Source organism: Bacillus rossius, chromosome 16 (assembly GCF_032445375.1).
Source record: "Bacillus rossius redtenbacheri isolate Brsri chromosome 16, Brsri_v3, whole genome shotgun sequence".
Lineage (NCBI taxonomy): Eukaryota > Metazoa > Arthropoda > Insecta > Phasmatodea > Bacillidae > Bacillus > Bacillus rossius.
In genome coordinates, this window is record NC_086343.1 from 33,386,530 (window position 1) to 33,406,642 (window position 20,113).

At 39.1% G+C, this 20,113-nt stretch overlaps 1 protein-coding gene across 8 annotated transcripts in view; it reads right to left on the bottom strand.

Moving 5' to 3' along the window:
* LOC134539976 (obscurin) overlaps nucleotides 1-20,113 on the bottom strand; it is a 570,520-nt gene that overhangs the window by 32,346 nt on the left and 518,061 nt on the right. For all 8 annotated transcript variants that reach the window (XM_063382379.1, XM_063382380.1, XM_063382377.1 and 5 more), the window contains 10 exons: nucleotides 17,864-17,969; nucleotides 16,712-17,081; nucleotides 15,192-15,419; nucleotides 13,423-13,564; nucleotides 11,376-11,570; nucleotides 9,819-9,928; nucleotides 6,912-7,067; nucleotides 6,555-6,700; nucleotides 3,806-3,970; nucleotides 1,056-1,239 (listed from right to left, as the gene is read on the bottom strand). In XM_063382379.1, the coding sequence (XP_063238449.1) occupies nucleotides 1,056-1,239; nucleotides 3,806-3,970; nucleotides 6,555-6,700; nucleotides 6,912-7,067; nucleotides 9,819-9,928; nucleotides 11,376-11,570; nucleotides 13,423-13,564; nucleotides 15,192-15,419; nucleotides 16,712-17,081; nucleotides 17,864-17,969 (1,802 nt within the window). The remainder of the gene's footprint in view (nucleotides 1-1,055; nucleotides 1,240-3,805; nucleotides 3,971-6,554; nucleotides 6,701-6,911; nucleotides 7,068-9,818; nucleotides 9,929-11,375; nucleotides 11,571-13,422; nucleotides 13,565-15,191; nucleotides 15,420-16,711; nucleotides 17,082-17,863; nucleotides 17,970-20,113) is intronic.

Consider the following 20,113-nt stretch of genomic DNA (forward strand, 5'->3'; position numbering starts at 1 on the left):
CATCACCCTGGATAATCTGTCTAATGAAAATTTATTTATTTTCACACTTCACAGAATCCATGATAATTTGTTGCAAAATATAGTAAAATGAAACCATAATAGAGCAGTGTAAAATGAAAGTAATATTTTAGGTTTGAACATTTTTTTGTTGATCCAAGTGATTACATATACAAAAATAGTGATTTTTAATAATTTTTAATTGTAATCACAGATTATTTGTTGTATATAAATATATATATATATATATATATTTTTTTTTTTTTGGAGAAAACATAGCTAAATTTCTTGCTATATCTTCTTAGCTTCACACTGTAAATGTAACTTTTTTTTCATTAAAATTATTGATCTGTAACATATTAGCTCTTCGTATACGGAATTTGGTTGGAATAATTTCGTGAATACTACGGAAGGTATGAAACAAAGTATACAAATCTAATGGGAATTTTTATAGAATTATTGTTTGAAGAATTTTAACAAGATGGGAAGTATTTTAATAAAAATTCTTGTCAAAAATCAGATCCAAAGACGGGGTTAAATTTTTCTTTTGTTGCTTTTATTGAAGCTGTTTCATTGTAAATTTTAAAATTTCAGTCTGCAAATCAAATGATTCAAAAGTCAACGTAGCTGCTCCATAAGCGAATTCTAGTGGTGGGTGCGGAAACTACGTGTGACTCGTGTCCAGACATTTTGTTGGAAACACAATTTTAGTATATTTAGTCTGCATTCTTTTAAAGTAATCTACGTTAAATTTTGCATCCAAGTTTCCTATTATAAGTGTGTTTGCAACATGAGTACACATGAATTTGCTCATTACCAAGATTAGATGCTACACATCACTGGTGACTCCTAAAAGACTCGCTCACATATTTTTGTTCTTGTGGATGAGTGTTACTTGGTGTATCTATTTGAAACAAATAATTATAACAATTATTCAAATTTAAAATGTCAAATAAAATTTAAAATTATTCACGAATAGAGAATATTTATGGAATACTTGCCGACTCCATTACTCATCCTTCACGGCAGCAGGACCCTGTGCACGGCAGGGCACTTACCGCGAAAGTTCGGACACGAAGCTGTACTTCTCGGTGAGCTGGCCTTCGGAGCTCCACTCGATGGGCGAAGTCTCGACGGAGTAGTCGAGCCGGGCCTGCGGCTCGTCCACGGTCACTTCTCGACCAGTCTCGGTCAGCTGCTGGAGGTGCTTCATGGCTCGGGTCACCTGCACCTTGGTCGCCCCTGGAACCACACCCCTGCTTCCCAACACCACGCGCTACCAGAACAATGCTTCACTCCTAGTCATTTCCTACGACATGAGTCTTGTGGCTCCATCTCAATGATGAGTTCGTTATTTATTTTACTTGTGATTACTATTAATGAAATTCCTTTAAATTTATCCCGAAAGCACTCTTGCATTTGTTGTAGAGCCAAATAATTTCCTCCCCCGGTATTTACTAAACGTTATTTTCGAGCTGTAAAAGGTCATGTAAGTGATCACAATTACAAACACGTTCGTGACTTTTTATCGCTGTTAGAAAATTAGTAAATATCTGTAGAGGAAATTTGAGACAAAACAAAATCTGCAAGAGAGCTTCAGTGATGGGTTCATAAGAAAAGCCTTCAAATAATAGTAGTGATGAAAAAACGAAATAAACGGCATGGCATGCGAGACTGAGCCTTAAGGTAAAATAAGGGCAACTATAGGTGTGTGAGAGATTTGGTGAGGAAGAGGGAGGTACCATTAAAATGCAAACAAGTGTTGTACAACACCTACTATGTGCCCATAGTCACTTATGGAGCAGAGACTTGGATTGTAGACAAGAGAGATGCTGGGAAGATCATAGCGATAGGAAAGAGGTTTATGTGGAGTGTGTTGGCAGTTACGAGGTGAGACAGGAAGAACATGAATGAGATGGTGTAAGCAAGAGCAGCAGTACAGGACTTGAATGAGATCATGGGAAAAGCAAGAATGAGATGGTATGGACATGTGCAGAGAATGGGAAAAGAGAGGCCGCCTAGAGAAATGGAGTGCAAGTACACAGGAAGAAGACCCCAAGGAAGACCACGGAAGAGGTGGGAAGACCAGATAGTTAAAGGAGTGCAGGAGAGAGGAGAAGACTGGAAGAAAGTGATGAATGAGAAATGGTGGCAGGACAGAGGAAGATGGGAGGCATTTTACTTGGCTGACCTGGCCACAGGCTGGAAACTGATGATGATGATGATGATGATGATGATGATGATGATGATGATGATGATGATGATGATGATGATGATGGTGATGAAGAAAAAGATGATGATATGTTGATATGATGATGATGACGATAAGAAATAATAAAACTTTTGTTTTTTGTTCTAAATATATTGTAATAGTTTGGTTAATACAAACCTTGTTATTACAAAGTGCCAAAATCATGGTCAATTCACGTTTGAATTAATAAGGTGCCTATCTACAGGTAGGGCCTTCCTGCACCTAGTGCCTACCTGAAAAGCAGTACTTGCCTACTTGCAGTGACTAAACTATCCTTTTTTCATGCACACCTAAAAAGTTTCCCGACTGTTGGTGAGCATGAAAAAAAAAGTGGTTTTGAATGTGTCTTACACATATGCGAACTAAAATAATAACAATACTTTGACATTGCAAAAAATAAAAAGGAAACTACAATTAGTGTTGAACTATTCATAACATTGTTTGCTTAGGCTGCATGTAATATCTACTCAGGTTTTTAGGGACGAGGTGTGACATGGGCGGGAATCTGGGAATGGGAAGCGAAAGGGAGGGAAGCTGCTCCATAACCTGGCAACCTCACTACTGAATTCCCATGCACGTCTATGACTATGGTTAATCGTCATTAAAGGCACAGCAGGGGCTAGATTTCGTTTGCTGATAGTAAGTCAACAAATAAACATTGTTTCCCTGACATTCCTCACCACCACTGAAGGGGAAGGAAGCAACCTTGAAAAATCATAAAACAGACATTCCTGTAGAATATATTTTTTCGTAAATTTCTGCTAAAATGTTTTCGAGGAAGAAATGTTTTCTTGCAGCAAAATATTAAGCTGCAACCTTTCAGCACTAAAGATAATCATGCATTTGTAATTTTTCCAATTGAGCTATTTAAGTTATCTTCAATTAAATATGTATGTTACATATGTTGGGTGTACACAATTAGGTGTGATCCATGATTTGTTTTTCCTTGGCTTGAGCCTCTACAACTGTTTTCCCCAATTTTTGTTTGGAAAATTCTCAATACCACGAAAATATCATTAAAAATAAATAAATAAAGGAAACTCATGGGTGTGCATTTGCCAAGCTCATTAGAACTGAAACTTCACAGACTGGTTGTAGTACTCTGTCACTGCAGGCAGCGCTGTTGGTGCCATCAGTGTTTTCAACAACAAACTTCAAGGTAAAATGTGATGCATAAATTTGCGTTAACAGGGGCTTTAATGTTAATACTAGCACTGTATAATTAAAGGTTCTGTGCAAGTTGTGTGTTTTAATAAAAAACCTAAGAATTTAGTTTGTAGTAGTGTTAAGAGCTCTCAGAATAATGTGTGTAGTGTGAAAATGATGTATCTGCAGTAACAAGGACTCACCACACTCGATATTGCTCTGTGTTGCTACAGTTATACCACCCTCTTCCTGATCATTACCCATTCCGTAATGATCCTAGTGTTACGCTAATTTTCATTACGCCCTGATGTCACTGATTCACCCTACTGGCTGTTAAGAAGTTTCATTACAAAATCATCGAGAGCTAAAGTCTGGAGACCACCTGCTGCCGACTTCGACAGTTGCACCTACCGGCTTCCTTGGTCTTCACCGGCTGCGTGGGGATGCCCTGCTCGCTCCAGCCGATGCGGTTGCGGGCCGACAGCCGGAACTGGTAGTCAGTGGCGGGCTGCAGGTCGTGCACCACGAAGAACTCGTGGTCGATGTTGTTGGCCACGTCCATCCAGTCCACTTTGTCTGCGAGCAGGCACGTTTCCCATCACGTTCAGTGTACCGTGAAATTAAATACAGTAGTCTCGATTAACCGAGTTAACGTGGACCGTGCCAATCTCGGATGAGCTAAATCTCTGGTAACATGGATACAATTAGAAATCTGTCCCAGTTTTCAGTTGGCACAGTGTTATCATTTTTCAGGGTGATGTTTTTTCAGCTTTCTTCAGTGTCTTTTCTTCCATGTCACTCCACAACATGCCCAACCAGTAAAAGGCATCTTTGAGGCTAATTTACTTTGGGATTTCGACAAAACTCAGATCATTATCGAAGTCCTGAAGCAAATTTTTAAACAGTCTTTGCCAGTAACGGTCCTTTAGTTCGACTCAGATAATACGGAACCTCAGTTAATAGAGACTCTACTATGTTTATGTAAAAACAATTTAAAAACAGAGAATTTAAAGTTTCATAATAGTTTTTACAATTTAACTGACTTATCAGCTAAATATAGCTACAGCAACTGGTACTCTGTGTCAGAGGCCGATCCAAAAGGTGACTTAATCACAACTACAGCTGATAAAATTACGTCATCTGAAAAAAAAAAAAAAACTGAGATGAAAACATTAACTTATGAATGCAAACCTTTGTTCCACCACTGTGTTGTGTACACATGTGCAATGCCTAACACTAGATTCTCAGTGAACGCACGATGACTAGGGATGTTCGTTTTCCGGAAAAGTATTTTCGGCAAAATTATCCAATGATTTATACTTTCACGTGAACACAAAAATAAATTCTATCACCTTTTTTTTATATATATACAGAACCAGGGCTCGATTTTAGCGCCTGTCCGCCTGCCCGGGACAGGCAAAATCTCGTCCGGGCAGGCAAAATAAAAAAGGCAACTGTCCGGTGGACAGGTGCAACTTGTGACGCCGAGGTTATTCGCACACACTAATGCAGCAGAGGTGATTAATAACATTTATGCGACCGCAAATAAAACGTCTTTGACAATATCTATAAATAAACAATAATGGCTGCTCTTTTGTGACGGACGACTCTGGCTATTGTATACCGCGGGAAAAAAAGTAGGTTATGTACAAACCGTTCTGAAATCTTCTGAATCATAATTCTTAAAATCTTACGTTCACGTCATGATTCACGTAACATAGTCGTATTCGTATGCTAGAGATGCAAAACGTCTCACACCGATGATGTTTGTTTTTGTTGCCATGTTTTAATATTAATTTCGTTGCAGTGCAGCCAACAATTACGTAATTTACCGTTGTATACTTTCAAAACATAATTTTTTTAATTTATTGTCTTTATAAATCGCGACTTTACTAATTCCTTGCTCTACTTTAACATAGTTTTTTTTAACAGAAAAGCGTTTTCGCGTGGTTAACATTTCACGGCGTACTCCAGATGCAGCTGACAGTGGCTGCAGTGACTGCGACTGCTTGAAAATTCGCCTGTCAACTGTTACATCAAAAAATAAACATTACTTGTTTACAGAGGACACGGTAATCTTTTACAGTTTACCTTGTCACGGCGATTGTTAAATATTTATTTAACTGCGTTACACAATGTGGAAATTCATTACTGGTGCTTCAAAACCACCAGAAAAGAAAAACGGACGAGGACAAGTCAGAATATAATGTTAAATATGACAAAAACGCCCGGTCCCGTACCTTTTTAACGTCTTGGTGTTCCGAGTTTCTTTGGCTTCGTTACGACACAGAAACAAAACAAATGTTGTGCAAAGTCTGCGAAACGCATTCAAAATCATCTGGATCAGTTTTTGTTACGGGCTGCTCAAGTCTGTAAAGACTGAAGTCTATAAAGACAGACTGGCGAAACTGTCTAAATGATGATACACTGTCTGCCCTCATGCGTGTTCAAATACAGTCACCTTCTGAAAGTGAGTTTGATCCAGCACCAGCAATAAATCTCTGGTATCATAATGTTCAGAGAAAACGTTGACCCTTTCAGCCTCCTTATCGAAGATGTTCAAGAGAGAATCAGCAAAGTAATTCGTGTAGTGACTCAGACAGAGACTCGTCTGAAAATGATGATTAAATAAGGATGTTAAGTGTGTGATAAAAATAGGTGCAAAATATAGCAAAATTCCTTTTTTCTCACTTTTTCAGCGACTTTGAATTTTTTTTTATTTGGGTAAAACAGCGGACAGGCAAATTGGATGGCGGACAGGCAAATTTTCGATTACACCTGTCCGTTGGGCAGGTTAAAATATTCCTTAAAATCTAGCCCTGTACAGAACACAATAAATCATAAAATTTTGGCTTTCTTTATCACCTAATGGCTCACTTCATGTATCAGGGTTTGGTAAGACTCATGCTACGCTCTATCTGACAGAAACAAAATAATTGTTGTTTAAACAGCACCTACTAATCTGTAGAAAAGAAATTATTACATAATGTATATCAACCTTTCTTGAATAACGTAAATATATTTTGGTACCAGAAAAAAAATCTGGGAAAATATATTTGTCCATAAAATTATCCGAACTGAAATGTCTCCTCACATCTCTAATCACGACTGAGTGGTACTAGTCGCGAAGAGGATGGACCAGATCCGTGTCAGCACGTACCGGCCTCCTTGCACTGCAGGCCGTAGCACAGCACGGCAGAGTGGCCGTCGTCACGCGGCTGCTTCCAGCGCAGCAGCACTTCCGTGTCCGACACCTCGGCCGGCTCCGGGGAGTCCGGGGAGGCGGGCGTGCTCGCCAGCACAACCCTGCCCCGCACACAGTCCCGTGGATCAACAAACACAGCTGAACTGATGGTGTCGGGGCAAAGGTAACAAATCACATTTTGGCCATTTTAAATTAAACCTATTCAATCTTAATATTCATGAGGATACCATGAACGAGTGCTTTGAAGTGATGTAATTATTACTCTTGTAAGATGATGCCCGGAGGTTGAGTACTAGCAGTGAGGAAGTGTACCTGGCCCTCGTGTGTGTCTGGCCGACGTGGTTCCTCGCCACGACCTTGTAGATGCCGGCGTCGATGGCCAGCGCCGGCTCGAACCGCAGAATGGAGCGACCACTTTCCTCGTCCAGTATCTTCACCCGGTGGCTCTCCGTTATAACTGCGTCGTTCCTGCAAACATACACCATGAAGTCTTAAATAACTTGCTTGAGTATACTAAATTTAACCATCATAAATGTCTGACTTAACATAATTAATCTACTTAATTCTCTCATTTATTTATTTTAGGAATTCTACCTCCACCTCATCTGGTATTATGATTGGCAGGGCAGCCAACTGCACCAAGTGCCAAGCCTTCCCTTAGAACTTTCATCTTGATGATTTTGCGTTACGTGGATGTGCCTTTCGCTCCTGTTTCTGTTAAGAATTCTGATTCTGTTTTGTTGTTAAACTAGTGAAGCGGTGGTGAGCCCCAAGTGTGAGAATGATGGACATTTTAGCGTGACAGACATTCACAGATCCCTTTGTTTTGAACCTCTGCAAGATGCAAGATAGCTAACCTGTGGATTGGCCATTTTAAGAAAGCAATCTGTTTTACTGTGAGATGTACACAGAATATCCATACAAAACTTTACTAAAATTATCCTGACTTTCCCTTGAACACAATTTAAATTTTCCCAGACTAATTTTTTAGTTTATTTAAATATTTATTGAGTATGTGGAGCAGGGTGGTCTGAGGACATAGTAATGGTGTGGGGCGAGGGGAGTTATGATCAATGATGCTAAACATAGCAACAGGTTATTGCTTCAAATAACACGTGGCAAGGAGCCGGTGTTATTCTCAGCGTCAATTTTGTTGTCTGCTGGTAAAGTCACAGTTGGTTCATGTGTTTGAAGGTAGGTGTCGCTGATGCCAGGGTCGCTGGTGTTATTTTTAACAAAAATCTTGAGTGCTGAGGCTCGGGGTGGAACCGAGGGATGCAAGCATCTTTGAGTTGGCGGGCAGAGACATTAGCCACTGGGCTACTTTGTTTTTATTAAAAATGTTTGGCTGGCCCGTGATTTTCATCACAAGCCAGCCAAACATCCCCCCTTATTTGCTCATTATCTCTCATAGTTTGATAATTTTGTGTGACGGTTTCATTGACTTCAACAAACTTGTGACAAATGTAAACACTAACAAATTTACACCCATGCCTTTACCGGGACTCGAACCCAGAACCCCTTGCACGGTAAGTCAGTGTGCATCCGACTACGTTACGGAGGTCGGTCTACTGGGTCAGTTGTAGAATAAAGAAAGAAATAATGAATATTTGCTTTCAAGAACTGATGTTGAGATAAGTGTGTGATAAACAACCAACAAATGCACCCATATTTACCAGTCATAAACTTCAAAACCAAAGTGAAAGCATGAAATTTGCTATAAATTAATGTGTTACGGTATCTAACAAAATACTTGGTCTAATTAAATTTATCACCTTTAACACCTCCAATATTGACTCTATTCTCTCCCTCTATACAGCTCTAATAAGATCAAAACTTGAATATGGTTCTATTATATGGAATAGCATCAATAACACTGATATTGAAAAGCTTGACAGGATTCAATCTAAAGTATCTGACTATATTAACAAAAAATTAAATACCATCAATAACATAGATTTAAATTCCCTCCTTGGTTCATTATCAACTAGAAGAAAGATCTTAGATGCCATTTTTGTCTTCCATTGTTATTATGGTAATCTTATATGTCCTCATATATTTGATGTTACTGGCATTAAAATTCCTTCTTTTAATAGCCGTAACCCACCTTTTTTGTGCACACTTTTAAATACAAATGATATTATATATAGACTTGTTAACAATTTTAATATGTATGTTAATCACTTACAACCTACCAGAGAGAAAAAACTTGTTAAAAAAATTATTCTTTCGGCATCCAAAGATTAATTATCTTTATGCTCTAATGTTATTACCTAAATTATTTAATACCAGATGTATTAATCTAAGGATACCAACTGTATGTTATGTTGTCTTGTATTTGTTTTTGTCCTACTATTTGTTGTTCTTATAATTTATTGTTTTGTTCTTATTTTTGTTCTGTTATTGTATTTGTTTTTTTTTTTTTACATGTCTTACATGTTGTGCCCACCGTTGGAGCCTTGTGCTGTTGGTGTGGCATGTAACAAATTAAATAAATAAATAAATAAATAATTACAGCTAATTAATTTTTATCTAGATTTTTCAGTTAGTTCTTAATAATTTCTTTTAAAAAAAGTAGCGAGTGCCACATTCAAATTTAAAAAAAAATATTTGGCCTAGGGTGCCAAATTTCAATAAAATAAATATTTGCCAGAGGGTTCTACACTTTAGTAGCAGCTTTTACTGTTAGTATGTGGCAGGTTATAGTATAAGTGATGTTTGGACTTGATAATATTGTGTGTAATTTAGTGTTTAGTGTTTGAAACATTTGAATTTTTGAGCTTCCCGCGCTGCTTGCTAACAGCGTCAAGTTTTTCAAGTTGGCTGCCTGCCGAGGTGGGTAGCCCTGCAACTTCCGGCAACAAAGCAACAGTTGTTCAACCACCATGGCGATAAGTTGTGCTATTGTGCACGCTTGCTGCCAATCGAGTTGTTTGCAAGTGCATCATCATTAATTGTGTCGTTTTATCTGGATTTAACAGTCTCGTACGTCTCTAGACAAAACATTTGATCCTCTGGGCCGGATAGTTCCGGTTTTTTGCTGGTGTTGTTTTAAACGTGTTTCGTGTGCACATGTTAAACAAAAACACTTTGTTTACGTTGTTTGAAACACTATACACTAAATTACACACGATATTTACAAGTCCAAACAAGTGACGTCCGCCACAGGGGAACAGTCGCCCGGCGGCCAGACGCCAGGGTCTCGCCAGCCGTGCTCACCTGAACCACTGCACGACCGGCTTGGGGTCGCCGACGGCGTAGCACACCAGCTCGGCCGGCTGGTCCTCCAGGATGGGCAGCATCTGCGGCTTCTCCCTGAAGAACGGGGCCTGCAACAAGCCCCTCCCCGCTCACCCCTCATGCTCTCCAGCGCTAGCTTCAGTGCATTTACACTGCAAACAACACCCCTAATAGATCATTAATGGGGACCGGAAAAATTCGCGGTTTCGACGGCCTTCAGAATAAATAGACTGCACATTCCACTGTACACTCGGGCAAACAAACACCAGTTCGTTGGCTGCTGACTTGCGAGTCTTCTCAGCTGGTTTAGTCTGTGATTCGATCTTTCTTTGGTTGAGGGTTTATAATTGGTTGAGATTCGTCCAGATGAACAGTAAGCCAGTAGCAAAATCACCTAAAAGGTATATGTACTTGAATTTTAGCCTATCGCCGAATGAATCCGCGAATTTTTCCGGTCTCTAATCATTAGTAAACCTTTGAAAAAAAATAAAAAATCCTTTTCATAAGCGCACACATTTAAATTCATTCACTGCCATTTATCAGACATCAAGTGGTTCTATGTTTTAACATTGTGTTACAACCAGCCAAATGTGAGTGTGTAACAACCCAGATTACAGCCTTCCCCATGCAATCCAGTAATAATAATTTGTTATAAATTTTTTTGTCATATTTCAGGTTAGATGTAAAGTTTATTTCCTTTTAGAAGTTATTGTGAACATAATTCACGGGGTTTATTGTTTTTATTTTTAAAATGCATAATTTTATTTTTGAAGTAATTTTTTATGCTGGCAAATCATAAACTGAGGCTTTTTCATTAATGAACAACTTTTGTTCTTAACTTGTAATACACACACACATACATATACACACACATATATACATTATTTGAAATCTGTAACATTTCATACTATGGTATTAACAAATATAAATATGCTCATTAGTATCACGGACTCTCTAACACTGTGTTGTACCACCGCGTACGATAATCCTTCTACTTACTCAGCTTCTGTACCATATTTGATTTTGAATGTGTTAAGAAGTGCATTTGAATTTTTAGCCAAAAGATGGCGCTAGAAGTTAAAGAAAATCATTTTTAAATTTGTAAGTTTTTAATCATTCTTTTACTTTAAAAATTTGATTAATCAACTTTGCAATTTAAATAAACAAATATATCTTTTTGATTAAAAAATAATTAATTAGCATCAATTTAAAACGATTTTCATTGCTATATTATACAATTAATCAATAAAATTATGTATTGACAATTTCTTTTTAAATCTTTAACTACAAATGTGAAAGTGAAACGTAACTTTTTCAGCATGAAGATTTACCAAGAAGGGAAATGTTTTTGGTTTCCGTTGTGCGGCATGATGCAACGAAATCAGGAATAGAAGTGACTTCTTGCAGACGGTACGGGCGCGTGTTGACGTCACGGAGACCTCGTATTTCATTGGCTACTGAGCGGGTCGAGCCTTGTGACTCCAGCTTGACAACTACACAGCCATTCACATCTCGCTGCTATGTAAGTGCGCTCACCTGCCCCTCGCGCTTGTACTCGATCATGGCCTCTGCCTCGGCGTGGCCGTCGGGCCGAGTGCCCAGCTCGCGTCGCAGCCGCCTCAGCGAGTACACCTCGGCCGAGCCGTACTGGTTGATGCGCTCCTTGCGCTCGTCGTCTATCTCCTCGTCCATCACGTCCGTGAAGCGCCGTCGCTCCCGGATCACCGGCGTCTGGAGCAAGGCAGTACTGGTCAGCACTGGGGCGTTACTCATTCTGGTGGAGATTGCTTTTACTGTCAACTTGGTTAACTGGCACTCGCATTCCAGATGAACCAGGCTCTGCGAAGGGGAGGAAAGGAGGGACCGAATTCAGAGGAAAGAGGGGGTGTAATTCCAAGGGCCTCTGCACCAGGTAATCCGGGCTGAGCTCAGAGATTTCACTTTATCTCTGACTTTACACTGATATTAGAATTCACTGGAAAACACTCAGGTTACGAAACATGCACGTTTCAGGTTTACAGTTATGGTTGTCTGTCGTAACATTTACAGTCTATATATAAATACATATACATTTTTAAACTGTGGAGTTTGAAAAACTACATAAAAAATGGGTAGAGGGCCTCACAAAATTATTGGTTTCGGGCCCATAGTTCTTCTTGATGTGCCTGCAGGCAAAACCAGGGATTGTTACATTAGGTGCGGATTGTAAAATAATACGAATTTGGTTTGGTAATATGCGCTGTACTGATACCCGATGTTTTAACAAACGGGGTTACGCTGTTGAGGGGAAATCATATACATGTTTGTGATTTACTAGAAACATCAAGGATCAACCATCTTGGAGGACCTATTGCCTTAAGCTCCTGTGCAGAAGCGCAAGGTAAAAGCCTATGAAAAGAAAATATCCAATCTCTTAAGAACTAGATTTGAATTTAAGACACTCTTATAATAATTGAATTCATGTTTTGGATTGGAGAAAACATGTATTACACTAATCTCTGTTGAAAGTACAAAATGAAACCCAGATAATGCTTAAATGCTTGGTCAGGAACATGAAAATTGAGAGTATTGTACAGAAGACTGGAAGGAAGGGGGGGAGGGAAATGACCTATAGAAATACCAATCTACAACATATTATATGATCACACTCATCCACACTGCAACATTTACAAATAACGAATAGTCTTGAAGAAAGATCTTTGATATGACTACCCCAGACAGGCTTATAGGCCTGATACAAAAACACATTCTTAAGTTTCTTAGTGGGTGATAAACTAATGTAACTGAGAAATAACTAAAATTTCATCTATACAATCTTAAACATAAATTGCAAGTGATGAAACTTGAGAACATTAAACTGAATCTATCAACACTTTCTCAACTCCTAACTCGAGCCAGGTTTGCCATCTGTAACATCCTGATCCCATTCTTTGTTAAGTTTGCCTCTCCAATCCCTTGAATCATGCTCCAGGGAATAATGTCATCCGATCTGAGGATTTGGAGAGCCCAGCTCAACTAAGTATTGGAACAGAATCCAAAGATGGCAATCCTGGCTCAAGATAGGAGTTAAAAAAATTAATTTCTTCAATTACATTTCCCAGTGTTCCAGTGTTTCATAGGGATGTGAGTGGCTAAACTTTCCGAGAAAAATTTCACATTCGGAAAATTCTTGGGAAAAAATATAACTCCACATTTTTCTGGAAAACTACCCCCCCCCCCCTCCCCCTCAAAAACCAACATGGATTTACATACCGGAAAATAGTTTGCTATAGATTATGCAATAATTTATTTTCTGCAGACTGGTAAGTACTGTTTAAACAACAATTTTTTTTGTTCCTTTCAGTTGGTAGAAGTTAGCATGGGTTCTACCCAACTCTCCAATGTTAAATGTTACGTGAGAGGTTAAGAAAGCAGAAAAAAAAAAATTTATTTAGTTCTGTTTGTATACAAATATAATTAACATTTATTTCTGCGTTTCTGTAAAAGCATATTTGGAAAATTTTCCAGTAAATAATTGGAAAATCTCCCCAAAAATACTGTTCCAGGAAACTAGTACCGATGCCGGCGAGGAAGCGGTACGCACCCTCCAGTCCAGGTGCGTGTCGTTGAGCGTGAGGGAGAAGCCCGGGCCGCGGTTGGCCGCCACCTTCATGTACTCGCGCAGCCTCACGGGGAAGTCCGTGTCCCTCAGCTGCAGCAGGTAGGTGTCCGGGCCGTACTGGTAGCTGCAACAGCCGCGCTTCCCTGCCTTAAGCCCACCGCACACGGTACAATATTTTCTACTAGTTTGCCTACTGGTTTCTGTACTGTGTAGGCTACTAGCTGAAACACTAGGTGCGCTGCAAGTTTCTGCTGCACACGATTCTAGCTGCCTTACTAGTTTTGTTAAGAGAATATTCTCCACAACAAATTTTTATTATGATAATTCACATTTTTTACTGCATACAAACAAGGCTCTTCTTTGTATGCATTTATTAAAACGAGAAGTTGGTCACTAGTCCACTTATTTCCGTCCATGTTTATCACGAAATGCGCGCTTAAAAGTGTAAACAACCCCTCGTGCTGTTTTAGTGAGTTCTGATTGGCCACTCCATAAATATTGGAACACACCAAGCAAAGAAAATAGGACGCTGTCTATTACGCAAAACCAGTAGCCCAGCTCGTACAGCTACTAGTATCCAGTTTGAATTCGAATGAAGAAACTAGTAGTAGAGCCAGTACGACTCCTAGCTTACAATATTGTAAGGAATATAGTACCGTGTGCGGCGGGCTTTAGTTGACATTTTGACCAAGTCTTTGGAGAAGGAAATAAAACTATCTTCTCATTTTCAAAAACTAAAAATGCATTTGAAGTCTAAAATTTGACAGACAAAAAATTAAAGTCAGTCTTCGCAAATCACAAATAAAATCTCATCAAATAATGTTTATGCCAAAATCCATTAATTAATTCATAAAAAAAATTATAAATAAAATAGGTTTTCATTTAATTCATGAAATTAGGATAGTTTAAATTTGTGAACGTAAGTTATTGGTTTGAATCAAATTTGAATACAAAATGTAATAGTTTTTTTTGAATATGAATATCACATTAAAATAACAAAGTGTGGGGAAACCCTTTTTAAAAATATATTTTTATGCTAATTTAATAGTTATGTTTTAACAAAAACTTGTACATGGTTTCGTTTAATTTCAATATATATTTCATGTTAATGCTTATAAATACAATCGCCACTCAAAGTAATGCAGTTTTTTTTGTGAGGTTTTGAAGTTGTTAAATTATATTTATGTATCTCTGTACATGTTTAATTCACAATGCCAGACAGTGCTGCGATACAGCTGCAATACCTGGAACGCAATAAGTTTTTATTTCCCGCCTCGGCACCTGTCGGTGAACTACGGTCGACTTCAGGTCAGTGAGGATGTGACCGGAAGTCGGCCATGTCGAGGTGCTGGTGACTTTTCAATAATTCGCGTTGATACAGAAAATCGTCTGATAGGTAGAGACCGGTAAAATTCACGGATTCATTTCACGACAGCCTGAAATTCAAATAGTTATACCTCAGTGCTGCCTCTGCTATTGGCTCACAACTCAACTGGATCACTCTGAGCCAATGAGAAACACCCAAACACAAAGCTTTATCGAATCACAGGCTGCTACGCTGGGACGTCTCACAAGACAGCAGCCAATGAGTGGGTGGCATTTGACCGAGTGTTCGTAGAACTATGGAGTTCATCCTACAGGTCATTGAACCCGCAAATTTTTCCTGTCCCTACTGATAGGCTATAAATACCCCCTTCGTTGCAAATGAAAGCTAGAAGAGAGGAAGAACGGCACGGCGGGAGGAGACTCACTGGCTCTCGTTGGTGAAGCTGCCGACCTCGTAGTTGAGGGGCTCGCGCGACGGGACGCTGTCCTCCCAGGTGCGCGGTGGGCGGGGCTCCTTGCCAGGCGGCTCGGGGCTGGCCTCAGGGGTGTAGGCCCCTCCCGGGGGGTACACCATGCGCGACGGGTGGGTGAAGGCCCCGCTGAGCGGCCGGCGCCGGTAGAACGTGCGGCACGAAGCGTTGCTGTACCAGTCCCTGCACGGATGGGAGATGCCACCTCACGTCATCATTCCTGGGTGCAAGACTGTTTCAAGTGGAACCCTTGTAGACTCAACAGGTCAAATTTTCTCCCGGTAAGAAGCAGAGAGTTGAAGGAAAAGGGATCTGTCTGATGATGAATGGACTAATTCATATCCCAAACATCGCCACAAGGAGATGAGGTGATTCTGCAATGGCTCACCACTGCCTTTTGCAGTATGCAGGTGAAGGGATGGCACAACACCCGGTCCTGAACCAAGAAAGGAAATTTTTCACGAGTGAAAAATTTTTCGACCCAGGCGGGTATCGAACATGAGACCTTGGACAAAACTGTTTTACTGATCCAACAGGTCAGACTGTGCTATTCTACAAAACTATTAGGATTCTACGAATACTTGTAGGTATTTGCCATTGTATTTTTCCTCATAATTCATCAACATATTTAAATGCTATAGAATATATTCAAAAAAAGCTACTTTATCATCTATCTTTTTACGATGGTAACAACTATTTCAGATGTATATCTGTAAAATTTGTGCAAGATTTACTGTTCACAGGATTTCCTGTTTGCTGTATTTCCAACCATTCCCCTTTCCCTTCTCGAGAGGTAGTTATATCTAATAATACCATTTACTAATTTTTTCATAATAATTACCCATTTAAAAAATAAATTTCATGTTAAGAAAATTTAATGGTTTTATTGAACTGATAAGACTTTTTAGATTTAATGAATGCCATTTCCACTAAGCTATTATTTTCCTTCTGTCAGCAGTAGTTGGCAGGACAGCATGGGCAGCTGCTTTTCATTTAATACCACATCCTTGGTGTGAACATTCATGTCTCATTGTGGAGACAGCTTTTGTTGGCTCTCTAAATATGATTTGCATTACATCAATATGGGTTATCAAAAATTCATTACCAGTTCAGTAATATAAACCAGTACAGTGCTGATTATTTTTCTTCTCTGTATATGTTCTAAGACTACCCTGCTTATCGAGAATTTTGCTACGAGCAGCCGTACCATATTCTAAGTTAGAAACTCTACTGTGCCCTTCCTAATGGAGTTTTAGCGGTGTGCATTGCGAAAATCATATTGTTTAAAAGAGAATATAATAATTTTTTACAGAAGGAGAAAAAAAAAATTTGAATAAAATTTTTTTTTGGTACATTACTGCTTTTAAAAACGTGATCTTATATTTTATGGGTGGATATTAAAACAGAAAAAAAGAAATAGTTTTTAAGACATTAGCAGAAGCTGATTAACTAATTGAAGAAACAGTGGCACGTACCGGAAGCTGTTGTAGTAGTTCCTGAGCTGGTCCGAGCCGATGCGGTACTGGTCGGCCGGCATCTTGTCTGCGCCGGAGAGCCAGGGGTGTCGCAGCGCCGCCTGCACGTCCAGCCGGCCGTCCGCCTCGCGCACCAGCAGCTTGCTGATGAAGTCCCGGGCCTCGGCGGAGACGCGCGACCACCACTCCTCGTCGTCGCGCCGCCACGAGCCGTCCCTGACACGCGTCAGCGTCTCGCGGTCGTCTGCGCCCTTGAACGGCGACCGCCCCGACAGCAGGATGTGGGTTATGATGCCCACGGACCACATGTCCGCCGGCGTGCCCACGCCGTCCCCGCCGGCCACCTCGGGCGCCACGTACTCCGGCATGCCTGCCACCCAGCAACCTCATTCCTACTCTCTCGAAACAGGGTGGCTTTTCCTTAACGTAGAGCAACCCCATTCTTACTGGCTCAGTCGACTGGGAATGGGCAGTGAACATAGCCGATAATACAACCAACTGTGTAAAAATTATTATACAGGTGTAGTTAATAATCACTACTGTATTTCACCCACAGAATAAAAGAGAATTTTCTGTAATGATTAAATGCCCAACTTTCAGCATTATTATTAATGAAAAAATGTTCAAGCAAGAGAGATATGAAGAGTAAGCATTGACAAAGCGTCATTTTCTGGTGAATCATGAGACTGAAAACAGCTGACAGTAGTAACAGACAAGCGCTGGTATAGAGAAAAACACTACGTTGACTATGGGACTAAAACTAAAACAATCTCTCTCTCTCTGGCAAATTAAAAATTTCTCTGTGCTGATAACATAAGCTTGAATGAATGAGCACTGGTTTAATACTCAAGTACATAATTAAAAGCCATCTACAGTGAACTCTCTTAAGAAAATCCCACTGAAGAAGTTTTCCTATAGAGTAAGTTTAAAAAAAATTTAACATTGGACATATAAATACATACAATTTACCCTTATAATAAATTTTCCCTGTTAATAAGTAAAGATTTCTCAGTTTTACATTAAGTAAGTTTTTAACAGGCCTTTGGTACAACATTTACAAAGATTATCAAAGCTGAAAAGAAAAATATTCTAAACCCTTCTCATTAATATGTTTTGCCGTAAATTTTGATTGTCTTGCTATGAGGTTCTTACCGTAGTCGAGAGACGCTAGTTTTCCGTATGCCAATCTCCTGCTGAGACCAAAATCGCACACTTTCAAATCATCCCCTCCTGGATGGGAGATGAGCAAATCTCCAATCTGCAAACAACAGAAAAACAAGTTCGCCTCTCTCAAAGAGCAAACTGCTAATATCTAAAAAGGGCTTATCCTGGATTTTGTTCCTAAGGAGGGGAGTGGAGGTGGACGTGTGATAGTAGGGCACAATATTTGAAGCGTGAATACAAAGGCAAAAAGAATATATATTCTGGGGAATATAAGGTAAGGGATGGTATGGTGTGAGGGAAGAAGACACTACATGTCCCGATATCTCTCAACCCTCTTGTTAAGTTGGTGGGAAATCTACTATTCACTGACTCCAAGTCAGACACACCAAAACTACTACGTTCGTGCATATTCACATATTTTTCAAGTGTAACATCTTAGCTCTCTTTATACGACATTTAGTAGGAGGCATTTTTCACGCAGTTATTTACATCAGTTCTCCCAGGCACATTTGTTTTTGTAATCATATATGGTAAAAGGAAACGTAAAGTGCTGACAATAGCAGAGAAGTTAGAATTTGTGGACAGGTTAAAAAAAGGAGAAACTGCAGCTAAATTAGCACAGGAATATGAAATTGGAATCCAAACCGTGTGAGACATTAATAAAGAAGCCAGTAACACAATGGGAGGGGGAGGGCTTCTTGAAACCGCCGAGCGACAGAGAGGAGAGAGAGAGAGAAAGGGAGCATGTTATTCGCCACCACACACCCCTTCCTCCCCCCACACCCCCACCCAACAACAGCCTTCATTCTTTCTCGACAGCAACATGAGGACACATGGACTCATTACAGAGGTTAGATGTTACACATTTCTGGTGATTACTGAAAGCCCTGCTCACTTTTTTTTTGCTATTGTAAAATTATAAGGTTAGTTAGGTTATAAGTACTGCATTCATGAAATCATCACAAAAATTCATATTTTATTCTTTTCTCCAGGAGGGTACAATTTTGCACGTTTAGGTGAAATTAAATTTTGTGTTACGTTATGTATGCTTGTGTGTATGTTGGTTACTCATGTTTAAGATATGTCAAAAATTGTAAAAATGTAAGAAATCTCACAAAATGGTGTTTTTTCATTCGGACCACGAAGTCGCACAAGTGAGTGGTGAACTTTGGATATGTTCATAACTGAACCGGGAGTCAGCAGAGGTAAGCTTCCCCTTAGCCGGCACCTACTGTTTAATAAAACACAAAAAAAAAAAAAATGAAAATGATTGTTAGATGATACAATCAAAGGTCTTTAATCCAGGACACTTGGGACAAGGCCCTCGCAAGATTAGAAATTTGGCCGGATTATCGACATTCAATGTATGTAGTTGTAACAGGAACACCAATTGACCTTACAATTATGTTTGAAAATAGTTGTAATAAGACAGTCTAAAGAAAAGAAAAATTCAGCCGAGCATTTGTCTTCTTTAAAAAATTCCTATGGAAATGTACCAGTGGAAATTGAAATGTGGAATGTAACCTGCTAGAAAACAGGAAACTCTGTGAGAGTCAGCACTGCAGTACTGCTACCTGGTAACCAAGGTCAACAATCAGAATCCACACAAAAATATCTGAACACAATGGCTCGATTAGCACAGGATCACAGAATGAGACAGATCAAAGAATGCTTGAATAGAGACCTTTTCACTATACTTGGCGAGACAGTGAAGAATTGTAATGTTTTTCATTCACGCTTAGATTGCAATACAGAGTAAATGGTGATCTCTTATGCCAAAATGATTCTATCAATTTGTTAACATAAAAAATCTTTCTATTTTGTATAATCTTTATTATAATACGTTAATACACATTTTAAAAATTTTACTATTTGTTGGGTTATCTTAGCCAATAAATTATAGTCCGGTCAATCTAGACCAAAAAATGAGAGTGAAGGTACATAAAATCCCAAGCTGAAAATCAGTAAAATTGTTCAAAACATAATTATAAATAATATTTAAAAGTTCCCCATCATTCCAGTATATGGATAATTTTTTATTCAAGGTCAAAGGTCAAAAAATGGGTTTTTCACGATTTTCAGCAAAACGGTAAGTTTTATCATAAAAGTACCTTAGACAAAAATTGTAGATCATAAAATTATCTATAAAAAATGTATTAATACTTTTTTTTCCTACGAGCCACCGTTTCTGAGATATAACGATTCAAAAAGTTATAAAAGTTGTTATCGTCATAATAT